This window comes from Hibiscus syriacus, unplaced genomic scaffold (genome assembly GCF_006381635.1).
Source record: "Hibiscus syriacus cultivar Baekdansim isolate YM2019G1 unplaced genomic scaffold, ASM638163v2 tig00117056_pilon, whole genome shotgun sequence".
Classification (NCBI taxonomy): Eukaryota; Viridiplantae; Streptophyta; class Magnoliopsida; order Malvales; family Malvaceae; genus Hibiscus; species Hibiscus syriacus.
Genome location: NW_024063539.1, coordinates 5,934,100 through 5,953,556, shown reverse-complemented (window position 1 = coordinate 5,953,556; position 19,457 = coordinate 5,934,100). Strand labels below are relative to the sequence as shown.

Genomic DNA, 19,457 nt, shown 5'->3' with positions numbered 1-19,457 from the left:
CTCAATGCAGCAGAGACTGATAATTTAGTATGGACGGAGAATGGGGATGGCTACTATTCGGGAAAATCATGTAGAAGACTATTGTCACGATCGGAGGAAGAAATTAGTACTTGAGCAGATTGTGCCTGGATGAGGCTGGTTCCTCCTAGGATTGAAACTTTCTTATGGCAAGTTGACCATCAGAAGTTAGCTGTTAGGGTGGAACTAATTAAACGTGGAGTCCCGGGGGTGGTTGAGGCTATGTGTCCTATGTGCAATGAAGATCCGGAAACCATGGCACACCTTTTTCTACATTGCAGGTTTATTTGGACACTATAGAATCAGTTTCTGCAGGTTTGGAAATTATCTGCTGCTATTCCCCCTCTTCTGAGTTCTATGCTACATGGCTGGGCTGATCTTATGCCCTTCTTCTCAATGTGGAGGTTTATTCCGGGGGTTGTGTTATGGACAATTTGGAAGGTTAGGAATTCTGTTGTCTTCGAAGGAATGAAGCCTGACTCCATTCAATTGTTCTTCCTTACCAGATTCATGCTGGCCTCGTGGTTCATGGCTTGTGGTTCATGTGACAGTATCATTAGGAGAAAACCAGCCTCTTTTGGCTGGTCTCCTTCCCCTGAAGGCTATTTTAAGCTAAATGTGGATGGAGCGGTTAATAAAGATTGGAAAGCGGGTGGCATTGGGGGTTTATTGAGGGATTCAAGCAGCAAGAAGTTAGGGTCATTCTCACTGCCTTGTGGTTCAGGACCTCCTGCTCTGGCTGAATTAAAGGCAATCAGAGAGGGTCTTCGGTTTTTCTACTCGTCAGCTTGGGGGTCCATAGGTTGATTAATCTTGGAAACTGACTGCAGTGAGTGGATTAAGAATTCTGATTCGTGTCCATCCTGTTTTGAAGCTATTGTTAAGGATTGTGTCCTATGTTACTTCTAGAGAGGTGCTGGTGAGACGCAAATCGGGAGGCGGATGAGTTAGCTAAGGGGATTGGGTGATGTAGGGGTCCTTAGAGACTGTTTGGACTGTTGTCTTGTTTTGGTTGTATTGCTTGGCTGTTTTGGTTGTACTAAACTGGGTTATTTTATATTTCTACTTAATAAAACTTGAGGTACTCTTTTCCTCCTGCTGCTGGTTGCTAGGACTTCATCCCGACACATAAAGGTTCCATTTCCAGAAAGAGCATTCTACATGTTTTTTGTAAGCAGGACCAATCATGTTGTTCAATATTCTGGCCTTATAACAAACAACATATAGTGAAACCTTTACAACATAAATGACTCAAAAGGGTTAAAAATAGACCAACTGTTAATAGCAATAAGCAAAAGGCGAAAAAAGGAATAACTCATGATTAACTCAGAATTAAAAGAACGTGCTAGTACCCTTTTAGTCTACCAACGTTTTACTCAGGAAAATAAAAGAAAGTGCTAGTACCCTATTTCCATGTTTTCTAGTTAGGAGGTCATGCCACCAATATCCCATTCCAGCAGATTAGGAGGACATGCCTCAACTTTTTCCTGTCATTCCTTGTTTTAAGGGTGGTTTACCCACCAACCAGTATTTAAGGTTATTTGAATTCAATAAAAGTTACGCAGAAAAATATTCCAGATTTTGGATACTTCAACTCAAAAGACTGGAAGGTTCTCTGTTAACAAATCGACATAGGTCTGTTAACAAATTGCATTTCAATTATTTATAACAAAGTTATGTGTTCATAAAAGTTCATCTTACCTCATTCTGCTGAACATCATTTTTCAGACGATCATACTCTTCCACATCAATGTTTCTACATCTCTCAAGTAACTTCACAGAAGAAGTAAATGTTAAAATGGTGCAAGAAAGAAAAAAATAGCCATCTACGCTTTTAACCTCTTACCTCAGAGACCCTCTTTTCCAAGATCTCTCTCTCTGCCTGATGCTTTTCAAATTCCCTTTTACAAGTTTCAAGCTCAAATTGCTTCTCCATCAGCCGACTCTCTAGAGCTTCTGATTCAATCTTACTTTTATGAGCCACCTCACGTAATTTCTATGAGCAAAAAAGGTAAGCTTGTAAAATGAAAAATATAATAAATAAATATAAAATGCTTTGCTTATTTCATAAAGCAGCTAAATTAATTTTTCCCCAAAATGATCCTAGGTCTAGCGTGCCAGGTTTCCTCCGAAGACATACTTGGCATTCCTCAAAATTGTGCTTGTTCTCCTCTCTAAGCTGCATGTTGCTTTCCCGGAGTAAATTCATTTCCCTAATCTGCAAAGATTACATAACCATCAGGTCTTTTGGAACAAAACTATTACATAAGGGCAATATTAAAAGAAATAGGGAACATTATTATACCAGGATAAACTAATAAATGCTAGGTCTCTGAAAGGGTACTAAAATTGACATGATATCAACAAATTTTGGAGGAAAAGAAAACTATATAAAGGGGGGAAAGCATGGGAAAAAAGCCGAATGACCCTAACGTCACTGTTTTGGCTAGAAGACGAACCTGGTGTTGTAAAGACTTGATCTCATCCTCAGTCATCAAAACTGCTCTTGAATTGGAACGCTCAGCATTAAGTGTGGCTTTGGCATTTGCTTCTGCCTTAAGAGCATTCTCAAGCTACAAAATAAATGCAAGGAAACTTGGCACATTTAGACAATTCCATGATAAAACAGAACTGCTACTCTGTTATGAAACCAACACTATATTATATACAAAGTCGTCGCACAAACCTCTTTTGAGCAAACAATAAATTTGAACCAACCACATCTACATTGTAGTTGTGATCAAAGGCAATTAAACTAGAGTTTTCAAGTAAAAAATAAAATAAAACAAATTTGTTATGCCGTCAAGTAGGGGAGAATATCTTTTTTTGATAGAATAAGGCCTCATTAAGTAGGGGAGAATATCTTTAAAAGAATAATTGGAAAACAACCTGAAAATTTCTTTGCTGCCGAACCAAGGACAAAAACACAATAGGAAGATAGGAAACTAAAATTGACTAAAACATAACATGCCACAGAACATCGAATATGCAATTCAGTTAATATTATGGAAAGGAATTACTAACTTGTGATTGCAACCGTAACTTCTCCTGCTTCAATAAAGATATCTCAGTCTCTGCCTAAATCACAGAAAATCAGAAAATAAAAGGCAGCAAGAGAAAGACAAAAAGAGGAAGTCCAAAAAAGAAGAAGATAACTTACTATTTCTTTCGTCCGTCTGAGGTAATTAATTACATTCTGCAAACCATAATCACCATGTGAATCCGGAATAGAACCGCGATCTTTCTCAGCCAACTGAATATGCATAGCTTCAATTCGACTGTGCAATATTTTGTTCTGAAGAACACAAGATAGAGGATCATATCAACAGACACACAACATCATTTTCTAGCCTTTTGCATTAAAATGAAAATACAAAATATATTCTAGAGTAGGAAAAAAGAGAGGATGTATTCAAATATATTATTTTATTTTGGGCAAAATAATAGCATAAAACTAAAATACACATCTCATGGTTGAATTTTTTTTACTAGAATGACCTATGCTCAAGGAAAAATAAATTCCAAGTGCCAAACAATGCCACTCACAATCTCACATTGATTACAACAATCGAACAGATAATTCGAGGTAGTACACAACAACATTAGAAACCAATGATTAGAATCTGAATTAACATCTGAGAGCCTAACATGCAATTGGTGTGACTGTATTAACATATTGTTCAAATTAGAACAAAAAAATTATTATACTAAACGCATTATGCTCTAATATATAATGTTGGGAATAATGATTAATGAGGAAAAGAACTATGTTTCATGAGTTGAATTATACAACCTGGTGAAAGGAATAAGTACAGAGAAAGGACTAAGGACCAAGAACAAAACGAAATAAACAATTGATCAGACCAACACTGACCTGTTCATTAAGTTCATCATATTTCTTCTCAGCTTCTTTCCTGGATTCCTCAAGAATTGATTTCTCCATCTCCCACTTAGCCTTAAGTTCAGTCTGGAAAGAGCATATTCAAGTAATCAAGTCATATCAATGAATTTAGCAACATATAATTTTCAACCAAAAAATAGAAAACTCTAAATCATAAAACCACTTCATGAAGCTTAAAATCTGTATGTTAGTGAACTGTACATGTAACATGAAAACGGAAGGAAAATAATTTCAAATCCCAAACTTAAAAGACTACATTAAATCATTAAAATTTGAAATACATGTTTACAAGTATATGCAGCATCTTTCAATGGTGTGCAAAAAGCTTCATGTTAAGCGTGGATTCATTATACAAAGTCATGGTTTTTGCATTTAACTCATGGGCTTTTCTGTTTCTGTTTCAGTTGAGCTTGAACTAAACATTCAAACCACTTAAACCCAAACAAGTTCAAGCTCTAGCCTCTAACTACTAAGACAGCATGAGCCACAACAGTCAATCTTAACAAAGGTGCGCTCATTTCCAACCCAAAAAAAAGCAGGCAAAAATTTTCAACATGCAAAAAGAAAAGGAAAAAACGGAAAGAACGGAAGACACATAACATACATTTTCACTTCTATGGACATCAGCCACTTTACGCAACTCAGATGCTTCCTCTTTCAGTAAAGCCAATTCTTGTGAAGTTTTAGTCAACTCCTGAATGGTCTCTGATTGTAGAATAACCTGTTCAAAAAGGATATCATCAACGCAAGAAAGATCCTTCATTTCAAGCACATGATTCAATACGAGGTCCTTTATTACTCGGCTCAAAAAATTAGCTATGACAGAGCTTGAGTAAAGGAAAATTAGGCTTGACCCAATTCTTTTACACCCCTACAACACGAGTTCGATTAACAAAGTAGATATTAGCGTAGCCAATTTTGTGTGCATTGAGCAAACCTGTCTTTCATAATTGGCTTGAGCTGCACGCCACTTTTCATGTTCATTATCCAGGTTTTCTTTGATAGAAGAAATTTGAGTCTCCAGAGCCATAATTTGAGAACTATATGCAAAGCTCAAAATATCAGAAATCAATTCATAGATATAACTAAAATAAGTAACCATGTAACGTACAGCAGAAAATTTCGACCTTTTAGCTGCAGTTTCCTCGTTTAAACTTGTAATTTCTGCTAATGCAGAAGAAAGAACTTCTTCCTTTCCTGCAGTTGCAGAGGCTACTTCCTCTGATTTCAAAGAAGATTCATTCTCAAGTTCAGAAACCCTCTGTCTAAGTGAAACAAGCTCTGCTTCTAAAGATTTCTTCAACTTTTCAGCCTGCAAATTAATTAAAACGAATATTTAATATTATAGTCACATATATATAGCATACTGCATACCAGCTAACCAGTCTCAAAGCATTCATCTGCAAAACGATAAAATACTGCAAATACCTCAATCTTAAAATTTTCATGTGCCAGTTCAATTTGCTTCAACGCATCTTCATTGGCTTGTGCTATGTTCTTATACTGCAAGTGCAAGCAACATGTCATGCTATGACATAAATTCTACCACACACTAAAAACTGAAATACTAAAATTTAGACAAAAACCTGCAACATGTGACCCCTGTTAGCTTTTGCCTCCTCCTTTAGTTTCTGCATCTCTTCTTTTGTCATTGGCAAGTCTGCCACCTGCAGACATTTATCCAAACCAGGGAAACCAACATTAGAACAAAATATTCAATTCATCAGCATAAAAACTCGGGAGAAAAAGTGAACAGAACTGCAAATCACACAAGACTTAATCAAATGCAGTCACAATTTAAATGAAAAAAAAATTAACACAGAATTCAGATGAACTCAATCTGTTTCTTAGAAACAGAAAAGTATATTCTATATAACTGTGAAACAATATTTAACGCAGTCAAGTGAATAAGCATGCACTCTTCCAGATTTTATCAATGAAGTCCAGATTCCATGAATAAATTCACGCAAAGTTTTGAGTAGCTTTTGTTTGGTATTAGTTCTTCAAGTTTCAGATTGCATCAGAGGCATGAATCAACCTTCAGCTTTTTTCATCTCAAGTTCTATGTAACATACTTGGTTGTAACATGGCAACACTTAAATATGCAATCCATAAAAAGAACTGAGGTGGAAAGCTTCTTGTCTTTCGTTGGCTGACAGGACAGTTTTATTGAAGTCTGTGTTATCTGCCCTGCCAATTTTTTTCCTATCATTCTTTAAAATGCCTTGCAAAGTTGGGAAGAAATTAAATTCTTTAATGGCCAGATTTTTGTGGGGAGACTGTGGAAAAGGGGAAGATTCACTGGGTTAGCTGGAGTACAGTTTGTAAACCTTTGAACAGCGGTGGCCTTGGGGTTCTTGACTTGAATCTTTCTAATCGAGCATTATTGGGGAAATGGGTGTGGAAGTTTGCAAACGAAAAGAATTCCCTATGGAAAAGAGAGTTATGTAGCAAACAAAATGTTAGTTGCAACACTATGTCTATTAGTAAGGTCATCTCTCCAAAATCTTCTTGGAATTTTAGAAGTATTGCTAATAATTTTTTGAAGAATGATTCGGGGGTGAGTGTCTTAGATCATTTTCGAAGTTGCAAGTAGGCAATGGAAAGTCCATATCATTTTGGATTGATCAATGGGTGGATGAGGTTCCTTTAAAAAATCTTTTCCCTAGAATTTTTGCACTCTCTACTAACAAATGGGGTAAGGTTGCTGAATTTGGAAGTTTTGAGTTGAGTGGTTGGGTGTGGAACATTCTTGCTAGGAGGAATTTGTAGGATTGGGAATTGGATCAATGGATGGATTTGATGTGAAATTAAAGGATATAAAACTCACAGATTCGGTTGAAGATTTTCTCTCTTGGTCTGCAAGTGGTGATGGGTTATTCTCAGTAAAATCGCGCAGGAAAGCTCTTGGAAGGGAATCTGGGGGTAACGATTTGTGGTCAAAAGGGGTGTGGTTGGGTTTGTCTCCGCCTCGTGTTGAAGCTTTCCTTTGGCAGTTAGCTCATCAGAAAGTTGCAGTTAAAGTGGAGTTAGCGAAAAGAGGAATGTCCTTAGAAGAAGATATCCTTTGTTCGTTTTGCAAGGAACTTGAGGAATCAGTGCAACACTTGTTTATTACGTGTTTTGTAGTGTGGGAATTATGGAATAAAGTGGTAAGATTCTGGGATTTATCTATAGTGTTACCACAAGACCCTGCTTCTTTACTTAACTCGTGGGGGAGTTTGAGGGTGAATTCATTGATTTGGAAGTATATTGCGGGAGTCGTTTTTTGGTCTATTTGGAAAACAAGGAATGCGATTGTGTTTGAAGGATTAAACCTTGATAGGTTGTCTCTCTTTTTCCTTGTGAGATTTAGGCTATCTAAATGGTTCCTAGCAAAGTATCCTAAATTCCACTTACAGGAGGATCTGCTTATTGGGGATCCATCACTTGCTGATGGTATTTCCGTTCCTAAACCTAAGGATTATTTTGTGATTTGCTGGCTCCCTCCCACTGTTGATTTCTTGAAGATGAATGTTGATGGAGCTGTGAGGTTAAATGACTCGATTGGAGGTATTGGAGGCATTTTAAGGGACTGGAATAACTGCACTCTTCTGACTTTTTCAGAGAATATTGGTCAAGGTCCCCCACCAGTTGCTAAATTAAAGGCTATTAAAAGAGGCATTGAAATTTTTTTGGCATCACGTTGGTCTGCTGTCAGTAGGTTGGTAGTTGAGAGCGATTGTAAGTCAGCAGTGGAGTGGATCCATTCCCCGTCTTTGGCTCCAATTTTCATCTTGCCTCTAGTTAAAGAAATTTTGTTGATCATGTCTGAAAAGGTGGTGTTAATTAGGATGATTCCAAGGGCTTGTAATGGGGAGGCAGATAGTTTAGCAAAGAAGGGAATTGGTTGATTATATGATTTTAGTTGTATGTTTCATTCTATGGTCAGTAGGATTTTGAAGTAGGTGAAGTTGTTAAGTCTTATGTAATCTCTTCTGGTGTAATTGTTAAGGCTTATGTAATTCCGGTATAGTAATAAAATGAGGCACTCTTTTCCTCCCTCCACTACTTGATCCTTTCTGTTAGGAAAGGGTTATCTATGAGGGAGGTTTTTAACGAGGCCTCCTATTTCTATAAAAAAAAAGAAGAATTGAGGCTCTACAATATGGAAGCTTTAAGCAAAATGAGTCAGATTTTAAATCCAAAAATGACAATGCTACATGGAATGCATATTTCAAAAGTTTAAGTGGACATGAGAAGGCACAAGAATATGTCTCAAGAATGAAAACTTCTCCCATATTGTTTCGATTTAAGAAAAACTTGATAACAAACTATATGACACCGGAATCTTAGCCTTGTTTTACTGAGAAAAAGAATCTGCAATTCATTTTGGTTCCGAGGAGAGGCATGCAACTAAGTCCAAAGTAGCATGCACAAAGAGAGTCAAAACCATTCACGAAATAGTTTCATGAGTTGCCCATAAATAGTTGTACTTCCTTTCAATTTGTTCCCTTAATTTTCCTCTGGACTACCAAAGCTTGGTTATTCTAACAATTCACAAAATACTGCAAAGAGTGTCTGGAAAATATCAAATGCCAGAATGGCCATACTAAACGTTGCAAGCAGGGAGCACTGAAGACAAAACATAATACTTACACTTTTAGTGAGAGTATCATTAAAGGCAATCAAACTGACAACTGAAAATACTAACCGCATCTGTTGAAATAGTGGATGGTGTACCACCATCTATTGTCAAACTCTGCATCAGAGTACCAGAAAATAGTCGACAAGAAATCCAAATCAGATATGAAGGGAAAATACTAAATAATGCAAAAAGGTAAAAAAGAGGATGAAGCAAAAGCAGCAAAAAACAGTGAGGGGAAGAATAAAAAAGTAACCCTTTATACCAATATCCAAATAATGTACATTAACAATGAGAGATCAAGATTATATTGCAGAGGAATTTAAAACTAATTAGAGTTAATTTCCATGGCCTCATTTGAGTTCATGTCCTAGCAACAAGAGAGTTTTATCTCAACATTATAAATTTGAAATCTATATTAGGTCATAATGATATGAATAGAAAGAGACTTTACCCAACATTATAAAGATATGGAAGGCCAATTTCGGTAAACGGTCAAAGCAAAGTGTTTGGAGGCTAAAAACCCTAAAGATATCTCTAAACAACAATGCTACCGACGGGAAAAAACCCTACCAATGGGAAATTTATAAATACACGGAAGAAAGAATATAAAAGAAATTCTTCATAGGAAAAAGTGATAAATGGTGCTAAACTAACAAAAGAGTATAGTGAACATTACCTCAGAAGATTTAAGCTTTTTCTCCATATCAGCAAGTTTGGCCTGATAAAAATATTTTAACGTCAGAGATTAGTTACCTAAGTTAAGAAGATTGAGTTGGATTTGTAAATATTCTATTTAGTTAGTATCCCTAAATCTAAGGGATTCTTTTTATTACTAGAATTAGTCTCTTACCTCGTTTAGAAGTTACCTAAGATAAGGCCTAGGCTTGTATATATAATTGTAAGTTTCATACACGTTTAATAAGAGCGAATTACAGTAAAATTCATGGTTTTTGTAATTTAATAAAAACATTATATTAAAAACTCTACTAGAAAAAAATTCCAATGACTGCAAAAGTAAAGTACATATAACTCGGTGTAAATAAGAACATAGGAGTTAAGTAATTCAAATTGAGTTTAAAAGATGATCTTACCTCAGAAACGGCCGCCCTCACCTCCGCAGAGGCACAAGCATGCAAAGCATTAGCCAATTCTTTTCCCATATCTTCAACTTGTTTCATGGCATTTTTCAGAGTCTGCTCACGGTCAGATATGAGAGTACGAACGTTATCCCTCTCTTCTTGTACCTGTTTCTTAGCTTCAGCCCATTCTTTCTACAAATTTTGGATGTCCCAAAAAGTTGGTCATGAAAAGCAGTGTGTCATCATTTATTTCAAAGTAGAAAAGATTTCATAAAACAGAAAAATGGTAGTTGACCATTCATCAAATGATGCATCCGCGGCCCAATTTTTCACAAGATATCTTTAATAATGCAAAATAAACCAGACACACCTCTATTTGTTTAACATACTCCTCTTGCTTTCTTCTCTCCAAAACTCTCGTTTTCTAGAAAGCGATTAGACAAGGAGATAAAATCAAAATACTTGTATAGTACGTTCCAATGAAGGAACAAATGTATACTCATAATAATACTATTAAACCTTGTTACCTCACGAACTTCCTCTGCACTCTGTATAGTGTCCAAACTAGCCTGCATATAATTATAGAACTTTTGTTGGTACCAACCAAATGTGAAAGAAAAGAAACTTTGGGTTTTCGATTTTGGAAGCAAAAACAAAAATCCTGTTCTAATAGAAAACACAAACAATACATAATTTTCCGGGGGGGTCACGATTTGACTTCTGTGTAGAACCATTATTAGTGGTGTTCAGTTTTCGGTTTTAACCGAATTAACCGACCCAACCAAATTAGTTCGGTTAATTTGGTCGGCCACCGAATTAGTTCGGTTGGGGAACGGTTAATAAATTTTTTAGAATTCGGTTAATGATTAATTCGGTTCCAAATCGATTAATTAACCAAATTAACCGAAATTAAATTTTAAATATTAAATATATTATATATAACATATGGGTTCAGCCCAAACCATTTAAAACCCAATTAATAATTTAAGATCCAATAACTTTTAAACCTAAATCAATATTAATTAATTATTTTTTTTGATAGGAATAGTAGGACTCCTTAGGAACCTCCCTCATAGTTTACATTTGATGTAAACTGATTGAGGGAGGAAAAGAGCACCTCATTTTATTGAAAAACCAGAATTACATAAGATACACAAAACATCCTGATCCTGAGAAACACAGGATAAACATAACACTCTAACCCTCGAAAATACACCATGACCTTAATACAAAAAGCGATGGGAAAAAAACACCCATCGGCCTAACCCCACACCAACACTATCGTAACGAACAACACTAAGCCTTCAACACTCATCCGATTCCCTGCTTAGCTAACCTATCTGCCTCCATATTGCAACTCCTAGAAACCCATCTCAGAACAACACCCTTTGTAGAAACAAGAACTCCTATTTCCTCCACCAACTCACTGAAAATAGTAGGGGAAGGACTCCGTTTTAAAATCCAATCTACTGCATATTTGTTATCACTTTCCAAAATAAGTCTTCCCTTGTTAGCCCAATCGGATGAAAAGAAGAAGAGCAATCCTTTCTTAATCGCTTTCAGTTCAGATAGAATAGGGGGACCAGGGCCCACTGCGGAAGAAAAACTAGCTAAAGTGCAGCTGCAGGAGTCTCTCAAAACCCCACCAATACCACCCTGCATCCCATCTCCAGTCACTGCCCCGTCGACATTGAGTTTGAACATATCAGATGGAGGAGGAGTCCAGCAACTAATCTTCTTAGAACTCGAATTAGAGGGAAATAAATCCGCCCGCGTAGGATCCCCTACTAGAAGGTCTGTCAGAATCCGAACCCCCGGGTATTTAGCCAAGAACCATTTAGCCAATCTAAATCTAGTAATGAAGAACAGAACAGTAGAGTCACATATGCCATTTTCAAATACAATCTCGTTTCTGGCCTTCCAAATAGACCAAAATATGACAGCCGGAATAAACCTCCAAATAAGGGAATTATTCCTAAGGTTCGACCACGAACACAAAATTGAAGGGTCTTGAGGCATCACCGTAGAGATATTCCATAACCTTAGAAATTTACTCCACAATTCCGAGGCAATAGGGCACGTTAGGAACAGGTGTGCAACAGTTTCATCCTGATCATGACACATAGGACAAAGAACATCCGAAATCTGAAGTCCTCTTCTCTTCAATTCCACTCTCACTGCCACTTTCTGATGACAGATCTGCCATAATAAAGTTTGAACTCTTGGAGGCGCCAATCCATCCCAAACCCACTTCTTCCATACAAAACTCCCTTCAGACCTATCTTGTAACGATAATCGACAAGATTTGACCGAGAAAATGCCATCCCCCTTTCCTGACCAGCCCAAAAAATCATCCACACATCGTGACAGCGACGACTTGTCAATCAAAGACATAAATGCAATCCACTGGTCCAATTCCCAATCACACAACATTCTTCTAAGTTGTATATTCCACACCCAAACCTCATCTTCATACTCACCAAACTCAGAGATCATCCCCCATTTGTTTGTCGACAAAGCATAAATTCTTGGGAATTGTCTTTTTAAAGGCAGATTAGTAATCCAAATATCATTCCAAAAAGCAATCGACCGCCCATTCCCTACAATGACCTTTGAATTATTTCTCAAACATCCACCAATCTTATCATTCTTATTATAGTTACTGAGAATACCTCTCCATATCCAGGAATCAAAAGGTGTAGACGCTTCTGAAATTGAGAGAGACAAAGTGCTAACGTTGGATTTGCTGCAAATCAGATTCTTCCACTGACTATATTTTTCATTAGCAAATTTCCAAACCCATTTACCTAGAAGGACCCTATTAATCACCCTTAAATCCAGTATACCCAGACCACCCTCTTCGATTGGTTGACAAACCGACTTCCAATTCACCCAGTGGATTCGTTTTTTCTCAAGATCATATCCCCAAAGGAAGTTGGCCATCAGCGAGTTCAACTTCTGAGACACTTTGTGTGGAATCTTGAAAATCGATAGGTAAAAAATTGGCAAAGATGAAAGCACCGATTTAACCAAAACAAGCCTGCCCGCCAACGACAGTGAATTTACTTTCCACCCAGCTAACTTCTTATTAAAATTCTGGACAACCGGTTCCCACAAACCCACTGAATTTTTCCTAGATCCAATCGGTAAACCAAGATAAGACATTGGAAAATACCCCACTCCACATCTTGCTTTCCTAGCACAATCCTGAACCCTATCAGCATCCATATTAACCCCAAATACAGTACACTTTGACAGATTTAAATGCACCCCAGACATCACACCGAAGACCCTCAACACTCTTCTCAAGTTTAGAAATTGCATTGTTGAATCGCTGCAGAAGAGTATTAAATCATCAGCAAACTGCAGATGAGTCAACTGGAAGGAATTGCCAATCCTACCAATGCTAAACCCTTGAAACAGCCCTTTATCAACTGCCTTAATCAACATAAGATTTAATAATTCCCCCACTAAATTGAATAGGAGAGGGGAAAGGCTGCACCCTTGTCTCAACCCTTTACTAATATTGAATTCCTCGGTAGGGGAACCATTAACTAACACCGAAATAGATGCCGTTGAAACACAACATTTAATCCATGAGATCCATTTATCCCCAAAACCCATGTCCTTCAATATCCTGAATAAGATAGGCCACTCAACCGAATCATAGGCCCTACGGAAGTCAGCTTTAAAGACAATTCCTTTCCTCCCTTGTTTTCTCCAATATTCGATTCCTTCATTTGCCAAAAGTGCACAATCTAGCAACTGCCTACCCGGAATAAATGAGAATTGTGAAGGGCTAACCAAACCTTGAATAACAGAGACTAGTCTTTTCGAGAGTATTTTAGAAATAATCTTGTAGAGACTGCCAACGAGACTAATGGGTCTGAAATCTTCAATTCCCTGTGGGTTAACCTTCTTTGGAATTAACGTAATGAAGGAATGATTCACTCCCTTTTCCCATAATTTCCCTCTTTGAAAATCTTGAACAAACTGCATGACAAGGTCTTTCAATATAGTCCAGTATTTTTTAAAGAAACCCATAGTAAATCCATCCGGACCAGGTGCCTTAGCACTGTCCGCCTTAAAAACAGCATCCCACACTTCCTGTTCAGTGATAGTAACCTCTAATCCAGCCTTTTGTTCCACGGTCAATTTGGCAAAATTCAGATTACATTCCTCCACCTCCAGAGATGATATCTCATTGTAATTTACTTTAAAGTAATCAAAAATAGCCGATTTAATCATGTTGGGATCAGAAATATCAATCCCAGCCACTTTCAAAGACGAAATAGCATTCATTCTGCTCCTATTCAGAGCGCAAATGTGATAAAATCTGGTATTTCTATCCCCATCCTTGATCCATTTATTACGTGATTTTTGGAACCAAATACTCTCCTCCTTCCTATGCAGACCCCACAATTCATTCCTCCAAGCTACTAGTTGACCCCATTCTTGTGTTGAAATTCCCCGACCCTGAGACTTTAATTCCAAGTCGTTTATCCTATTTTCGAGCTCTGAAATCTTTTCTGACATCCCCATATTATTGTTGTATGGCCACTTCTTAATGGCTTTCTTCGTTCCATGAAGAATACTCAACATACCCCTTCCTGCATTCTCCCTCTTTAAATCACCCACAGCATCATGAACCAACCCATCAAACCCTTCATCCTCTAGTAAATAGTTAAAAAACCGGAAAGGTTTAGGGCCCCAATTGTTGTGGTCATCTTCCAGCATTATAGGGTTATGATCATATAAGGATTTCGGCAACAATTTCTGGATAACTTTTGGAAATATCTGGAAAAAAGCACCACTTAATAGAAACCGATCTAATCTAATCCACGTTGAAGCTTCTCTATTGTTGCACCAAGTAAATCTCCCTCCAACTAAAGGAAGATCCATAAGGTTAAGATTAAATACAAAGTTGGAAAATAACTCCATAGAATGCCAATTCTGTTGGACTCCAATTTTCTCCTCGAGATCTAGATAAGCATTGAAATCCCCCCCTAAGCATACAGGCAAATCAAGCTGTTGTGTAAAACACATTAGCTCACTTAAAAACTCCTCTTTATCAGACTCAACCGACGGCCCATACACATTAATAACCACACAATCAAAGTTAACAGTCTTAACCTTTCCTGATAAAGCAAGGAACCTATTATGCTTAAACTCCCTGCTCACTTCAAACAGATTTTCGTTCCACAGACAGATTAGACCCCCTGCAGAACCAGTAGATGGCTGAAAGCTAGACCCTTTTAGGAAATTTCCCCCTATTTTCCTCAACAATCCCTTTCGACATTTGTTCAACTTAGTTTCCTGGAGAAACAGAATCATCGGTTTGATTTTTGAAACTAATCTAGCAACAGCTCTTGATTTTTCCTTTTTTCCAAGCCCTCTCACATTCCATGAAATCAATTTGATTTGTGACATAATTAATAAAAGCAACAACCTTTACTATCATGAAAAAATCAGTCAATAGCTTCTACTATTCTCACTAAGCTCCATCTTCAAGATCTCCTTTTCCAGAATTTGATTACCCCCTTTGAAAGAGATCCCCAACATATCACAAACATCTCTAGAAGCAGCAGCCTCCAGTCTTGCTTCAATACATTTGTTTGGGGGCGCTGAATTAACACTGGTTCGATCCAAACTTTCCCTATCCAGACCTCTATCAAGTCTTTCATAAACTCGATCATGAAAACTAAATGACACTTCACCCTCCAAACCAGAACTATCAGACCTCGTTGGAGCAATCCTTAACTTCTTTTTCTTTATAATCCGCCCCTGGAAACCAGTTAGTATAACTGGATTCTCAACCCTTTCCACCTCTGTTCCGTCCGCATTACCCCCTCCTTTATCCCGAATTACTCTTTCCTCCATCAAGACCTCATTAGAAACAATATTCTGTAAACTGACTTTCGTACCATCCTTAAGCAAAAATGGTACGCAAAGCGGCGTAGCTCTATCCCGACCCTGCCTATTTGAGTAATCCATCTCCTTTTGCTGTAAGTCTCCAAGTTCCACCACCCCAGATTCTATTAGATTACCACAGCCCAGCTGCTTTAAAATAACAACTGGACCAGCCGTTGAAAGTCTAATGGGCTCACTCAAGTCCTCTGATTGGGCCTTATCATTTTCATTAGAAAAAATATTCCTAATCCCAATACCCTGATAATTCCCTCTCAAATTCAAATCCTCTGCTGGAAAGTCTGACACCTTTACTCCACTAGATTGACCTTCTCCCTCCTTCCACAGTAAATTCTGACCTGCTTCATCGCCTACTAAAGCTGAACTTCCATCCCCTACTAACCATCTGTCTACTCTGTCCCTAGTATCCTCAACTGGCAGGTCTGGTCTACCACCCCCAACAGCGCACTGTTCTTCTTCATCCTCTGAAAATTCATCATCTCTGAACGATCTCCCATACGAGCCCAGCGTAACAGACTCCTGAACATCATAGGGACTGGCCACCCTCAGTAAGGCCCTGGCCACCGCCATGTCCTCTCTTTTCACCGTCGAATCGTGGATACAGACTAGCTTCCCCCACTTTGAGACAAGTTTCTCCATAAAGAGGACATTCCAGCATAATAACGGGATACCAATTAACTCTACTGAACAGAAAGCCATCGGTACCCCGTCATCATTCAGAAGGATATCAATCCAATCAAGCCAGAAGGACAATTCCACTAATCTGCTCGACCACGCCTCCTTAAAATCTTCCTCCGAATCAAAGGTTAATATGCAAGAGTTCCACGCATAACCCCAACTAGCTCCCTTAACCTTGAACCCATCACTTGCCAATCCCTTCAGCACTAACTCCAGATCAAAGTGAGGTTTGATAATCCCTGTCAATGCTCTCTTCACCCAATCCCTTTCATCAGAGGGAATTTGCATCTCCCAAAGATTTCTAATTCCATTATCTTTACAAGGGTGACCCTCCCTACCCTTTACATCAACCGGGACTTTCCTCATCCCATCAGACGAGGTTAAAGCAACCATATATGACCTCTCATCCCTAAACCGACTAAAAGACTCAGATCCCGCTCTACTCCTCTGTTTCGCATCCTTAGTCGACTTATCTTCATCTTTTCTGGACTTACTTCCACCAACTTGCAAGGACCTCTGCCTCCGATATTTAGCTACACATACCGAAACTCTCTTCCTGTCAATCCAAGTACCATTGACCTTCTCTATCGCCTCCAGCATTTCTTTTTCCTTCGCAAACTGAACAAACGCAAATGAATGATCTCTATAATTTGGTTTGTTAGAACTATTCGGGATATAAACTCTCAAAACACTCCCATGGTGACTAAAAATTTCCTTTAATGATTTCCAAGTGACTCTTTTGCTAAGATAATCAACAAACACTGTCCACTCCTCGCCAGAGTGCGGACCTCCTAAGACTCTCTCTCTCATTCTGCTTTTTTGTTTCTTGATGAATTTCTGTCACTCTTGAATAATATGTTCTGTAATATTAATTAATTATAAAAATCCATATAAAATTTTTATTTTATAATTATATATTATTTAAATTAATTGTAAATTGTTTTTCTTTTAATTAAAAGAATGTTGATGGGGCTGTCAACTTTGACTGGAAAAAGAGTGGTATTGGTGGAGTTCTTAAAGATGCTGGTAATAACAAGTTGGTTTCCTTCTCTACAGCCTTAGGACCTTGTTCTCCTATTCTTGCAGAGATTTATGCAATCAAAACCGGGGTAGATGTGTTTTTTGATTCAGTTTGGAGGGACAAAGGAAATCTTATTTTAGAAAGTGACTCGCTTCTTGCAGTTAAGTGGATCAACAGCCCGGATCTTTGCCCGGTTCACCTTGTTGATTTTATTTCAGAAATTCAGAAGTCAGTGGTGCTTTATAATGTTATTATTAAGCATATCAGCAGAGGTATGAATGTGGAAGCTGATTGTCTAGCTAAGTCAGGAATTGGTTAGTGACTGTGGAGGATATTGTTAGGAGCTGTGCTTTTGGTTTCTTTGGTTGTTTCTTTGAATTGGCAATTATTTGTAATGTTTGGTTCTTATGTAATTGTTGGTTATTAATATACTAAGGCACTCTTTTCCTCCTTCTGCTACTTGTCTCCTTAATAGAGACAACTATGAGGGAGGTTTTTAATGAGGCCTTCTATTCCTATCAAAAAACAAATATATATAAATTAGAAAATTTTAAAAAATTTCGGTTAATTCGAAAATTAACCGAATTAACCAAAATTTATTCAATTCGGTTAATATTTTCAAAAAAAAAGTTCTATTCAGTTAACGGTTAAAGGGAAAAAAAGTTCGGTTAATTCGGTTAATGGTAATTCGGTTCATGGTAATTCGGTTCGGTCGGCCACTGTTTTAACCGAATGAACACCCCTAGCCATTATGTAAAACTTGGTATTTCATTTTAGTCATTTGTTCTTTCTTAGTCAATTATGTTGTTTTCTATCATTTGCTTTAGCTTTATAGCAATTTTTAAAGTGAAATCCAGTTTAAAAGCAACAAGGAAATAAAGCCCAAATCAGACACACTATAAACCTGCAGACGATAAACTCTCTCTGACAAGCTGCGAACTTCATCACATGCTCTCTTTTCGGCATTTGCTAACATCTCTTTTTCTTGTTTCAATATAGATACCTATTAAGAACAAAATGGTATAAACAGCAACATCCACAACAGTCAGAACAAAGCTTGCCAAACACAAAATATAAATCAGCAAGACATAATGACAAAGGTTGTCAAACAGAACAGTTACCTCCATTGTCAATTTCCGAGAACACTCCTCAGCAACATTTAAAGATTCAGAACTTTCGCGTAGCTTCTTTTGGTAGTTAATAATCAATTGTGAGAACTCCACATTTCTTGCCAGAACACCATTGATTTTATCCCTCTATGATGTTCCAAATGTAATAAAGAAACAGAACATCAAATTTTTTTTTTTTGATAGGAATAGGAGGTCTCATTAAAAACCTCCCTCATAGTTGACTCTTGATAAGTGGCAACTAATTGAGGGAGGAAAAGAGTACCTCAATTTATTAATAGACCAGAATTACATAATATACACAATACATTCTAACCCTGAATAACATAAGATAGACATAACACTCTAACCCTCGATAATAAAACATAACATTAATACAAATAGCAATGGGAAACAAAGACCCCTCAGCCTAACCCATCCTCAGCTAGTTCATCAGACTCAACAGAAAGCCTGCAACACTCAACTGATCCCCTGCTTAGCTAACCTGTCAGCCTCCATATTGCAACTCCTAGGAACCCATCTAAGAACGAAGCCCTTAGCAGTAACAAGAACTCCAATTTCCTCCACCAAATCACTGAAAAAAGTAGGAGCAGGTTGTAGCTTTAAAATCCATTCCACTGCACATTTGCTATCACTTTCCAAAATATGTCTACCCTTGTTAGCCCAATTGGAAGAAAAGAAAAAGACCAATCCATTCTTAATAGCTATTAGTTCAGTCACTATAGGGAGACCCGGCCCTACTGCAGAAGAAAAATTAGCTAAAGAGCAACTAAAGGAGTCTCCCAAAACACCACCAATACCACCCTGCATCCCATCTCCAGTTACTGCCCCATCAACATTAAGTTTGAACATATCCGATAGTGGAGGAGTCCAGCCAATAACCTTCTTAGTATTCGAACTAGGGAGGAGTTTATCAGCCCACGTAGGATCCCCTACTAGAAGGTCAGTCTGAATCCGAACCCCAGGGTATTTAGCTAAGAACCATTTCGCCAATCTAAATCTAGTGATAAAGAACCGAACATTAGAGTCACACTTGCCGTTTTCAAAAACAACCAAATTTCTTGCCTTCCAAATAGAC

The 19,457-nt window shown here is 37.7% G+C and overlaps 1 protein-coding gene across 3 annotated transcripts in view; it reads right to left on the bottom strand.

The window, feature by feature from the left end:
* The window catches only part of LOC120198301 (nuclear-pore anchor-like), a 57,466-nt gene that overhangs the window by 11,307 nt on the left and 26,702 nt on the right, over positions 1-19,457 (bottom strand). For 2 of the 3 annotated variants that reach the window (XM_039199636.1, XM_039199638.1), the window contains exons 22-40: positions 18,374-18,508; positions 18,157-18,255; positions 10,153-10,194; positions 9,996-10,049; positions 9,638-9,817; positions 9,223-9,264; positions 8,613-8,660; positions 5,506-5,586; positions 5,348-5,422; positions 5,047-5,231; positions 4,857-4,959; positions 4,524-4,640; positions 3,893-3,985; positions 3,179-3,313; positions 3,043-3,096; positions 2,478-2,591; positions 2,159-2,236; positions 1,865-2,014; positions 1,720-1,791 (exon numbers count right to left, since the gene is read on the bottom strand). In XM_039199636.1, coding sequence (XP_039055567.1) covers positions 1,720-1,791; positions 1,865-2,014; positions 2,159-2,236; positions 2,478-2,591; positions 3,043-3,096; positions 3,179-3,313; positions 3,893-3,985; positions 4,524-4,640; positions 4,857-4,959; positions 5,047-5,231; positions 5,348-5,422; positions 5,506-5,586; positions 8,613-8,660; positions 9,223-9,264; positions 9,638-9,817; positions 9,996-10,049; positions 10,153-10,194; positions 18,157-18,255; positions 18,374-18,508 — 1,857 coding nt within the window. Of the gene's footprint in view, positions 1-1,719; positions 1,792-1,864; positions 2,015-2,158; positions 2,237-2,477; positions 2,592-3,042; positions 3,097-3,178; positions 3,314-3,892; positions 3,986-4,523; positions 4,641-4,856; positions 4,960-5,046; positions 5,232-5,347; positions 5,423-5,505; positions 5,587-8,612; positions 8,661-9,222; positions 9,265-9,637; positions 9,818-9,995; positions 10,050-10,144; positions 10,195-18,156; positions 18,256-18,373; positions 18,509-19,457 lie in introns of all 3 variants that reach the window. The other variant, XM_039199637.1, reaches the window with a different exon arrangement.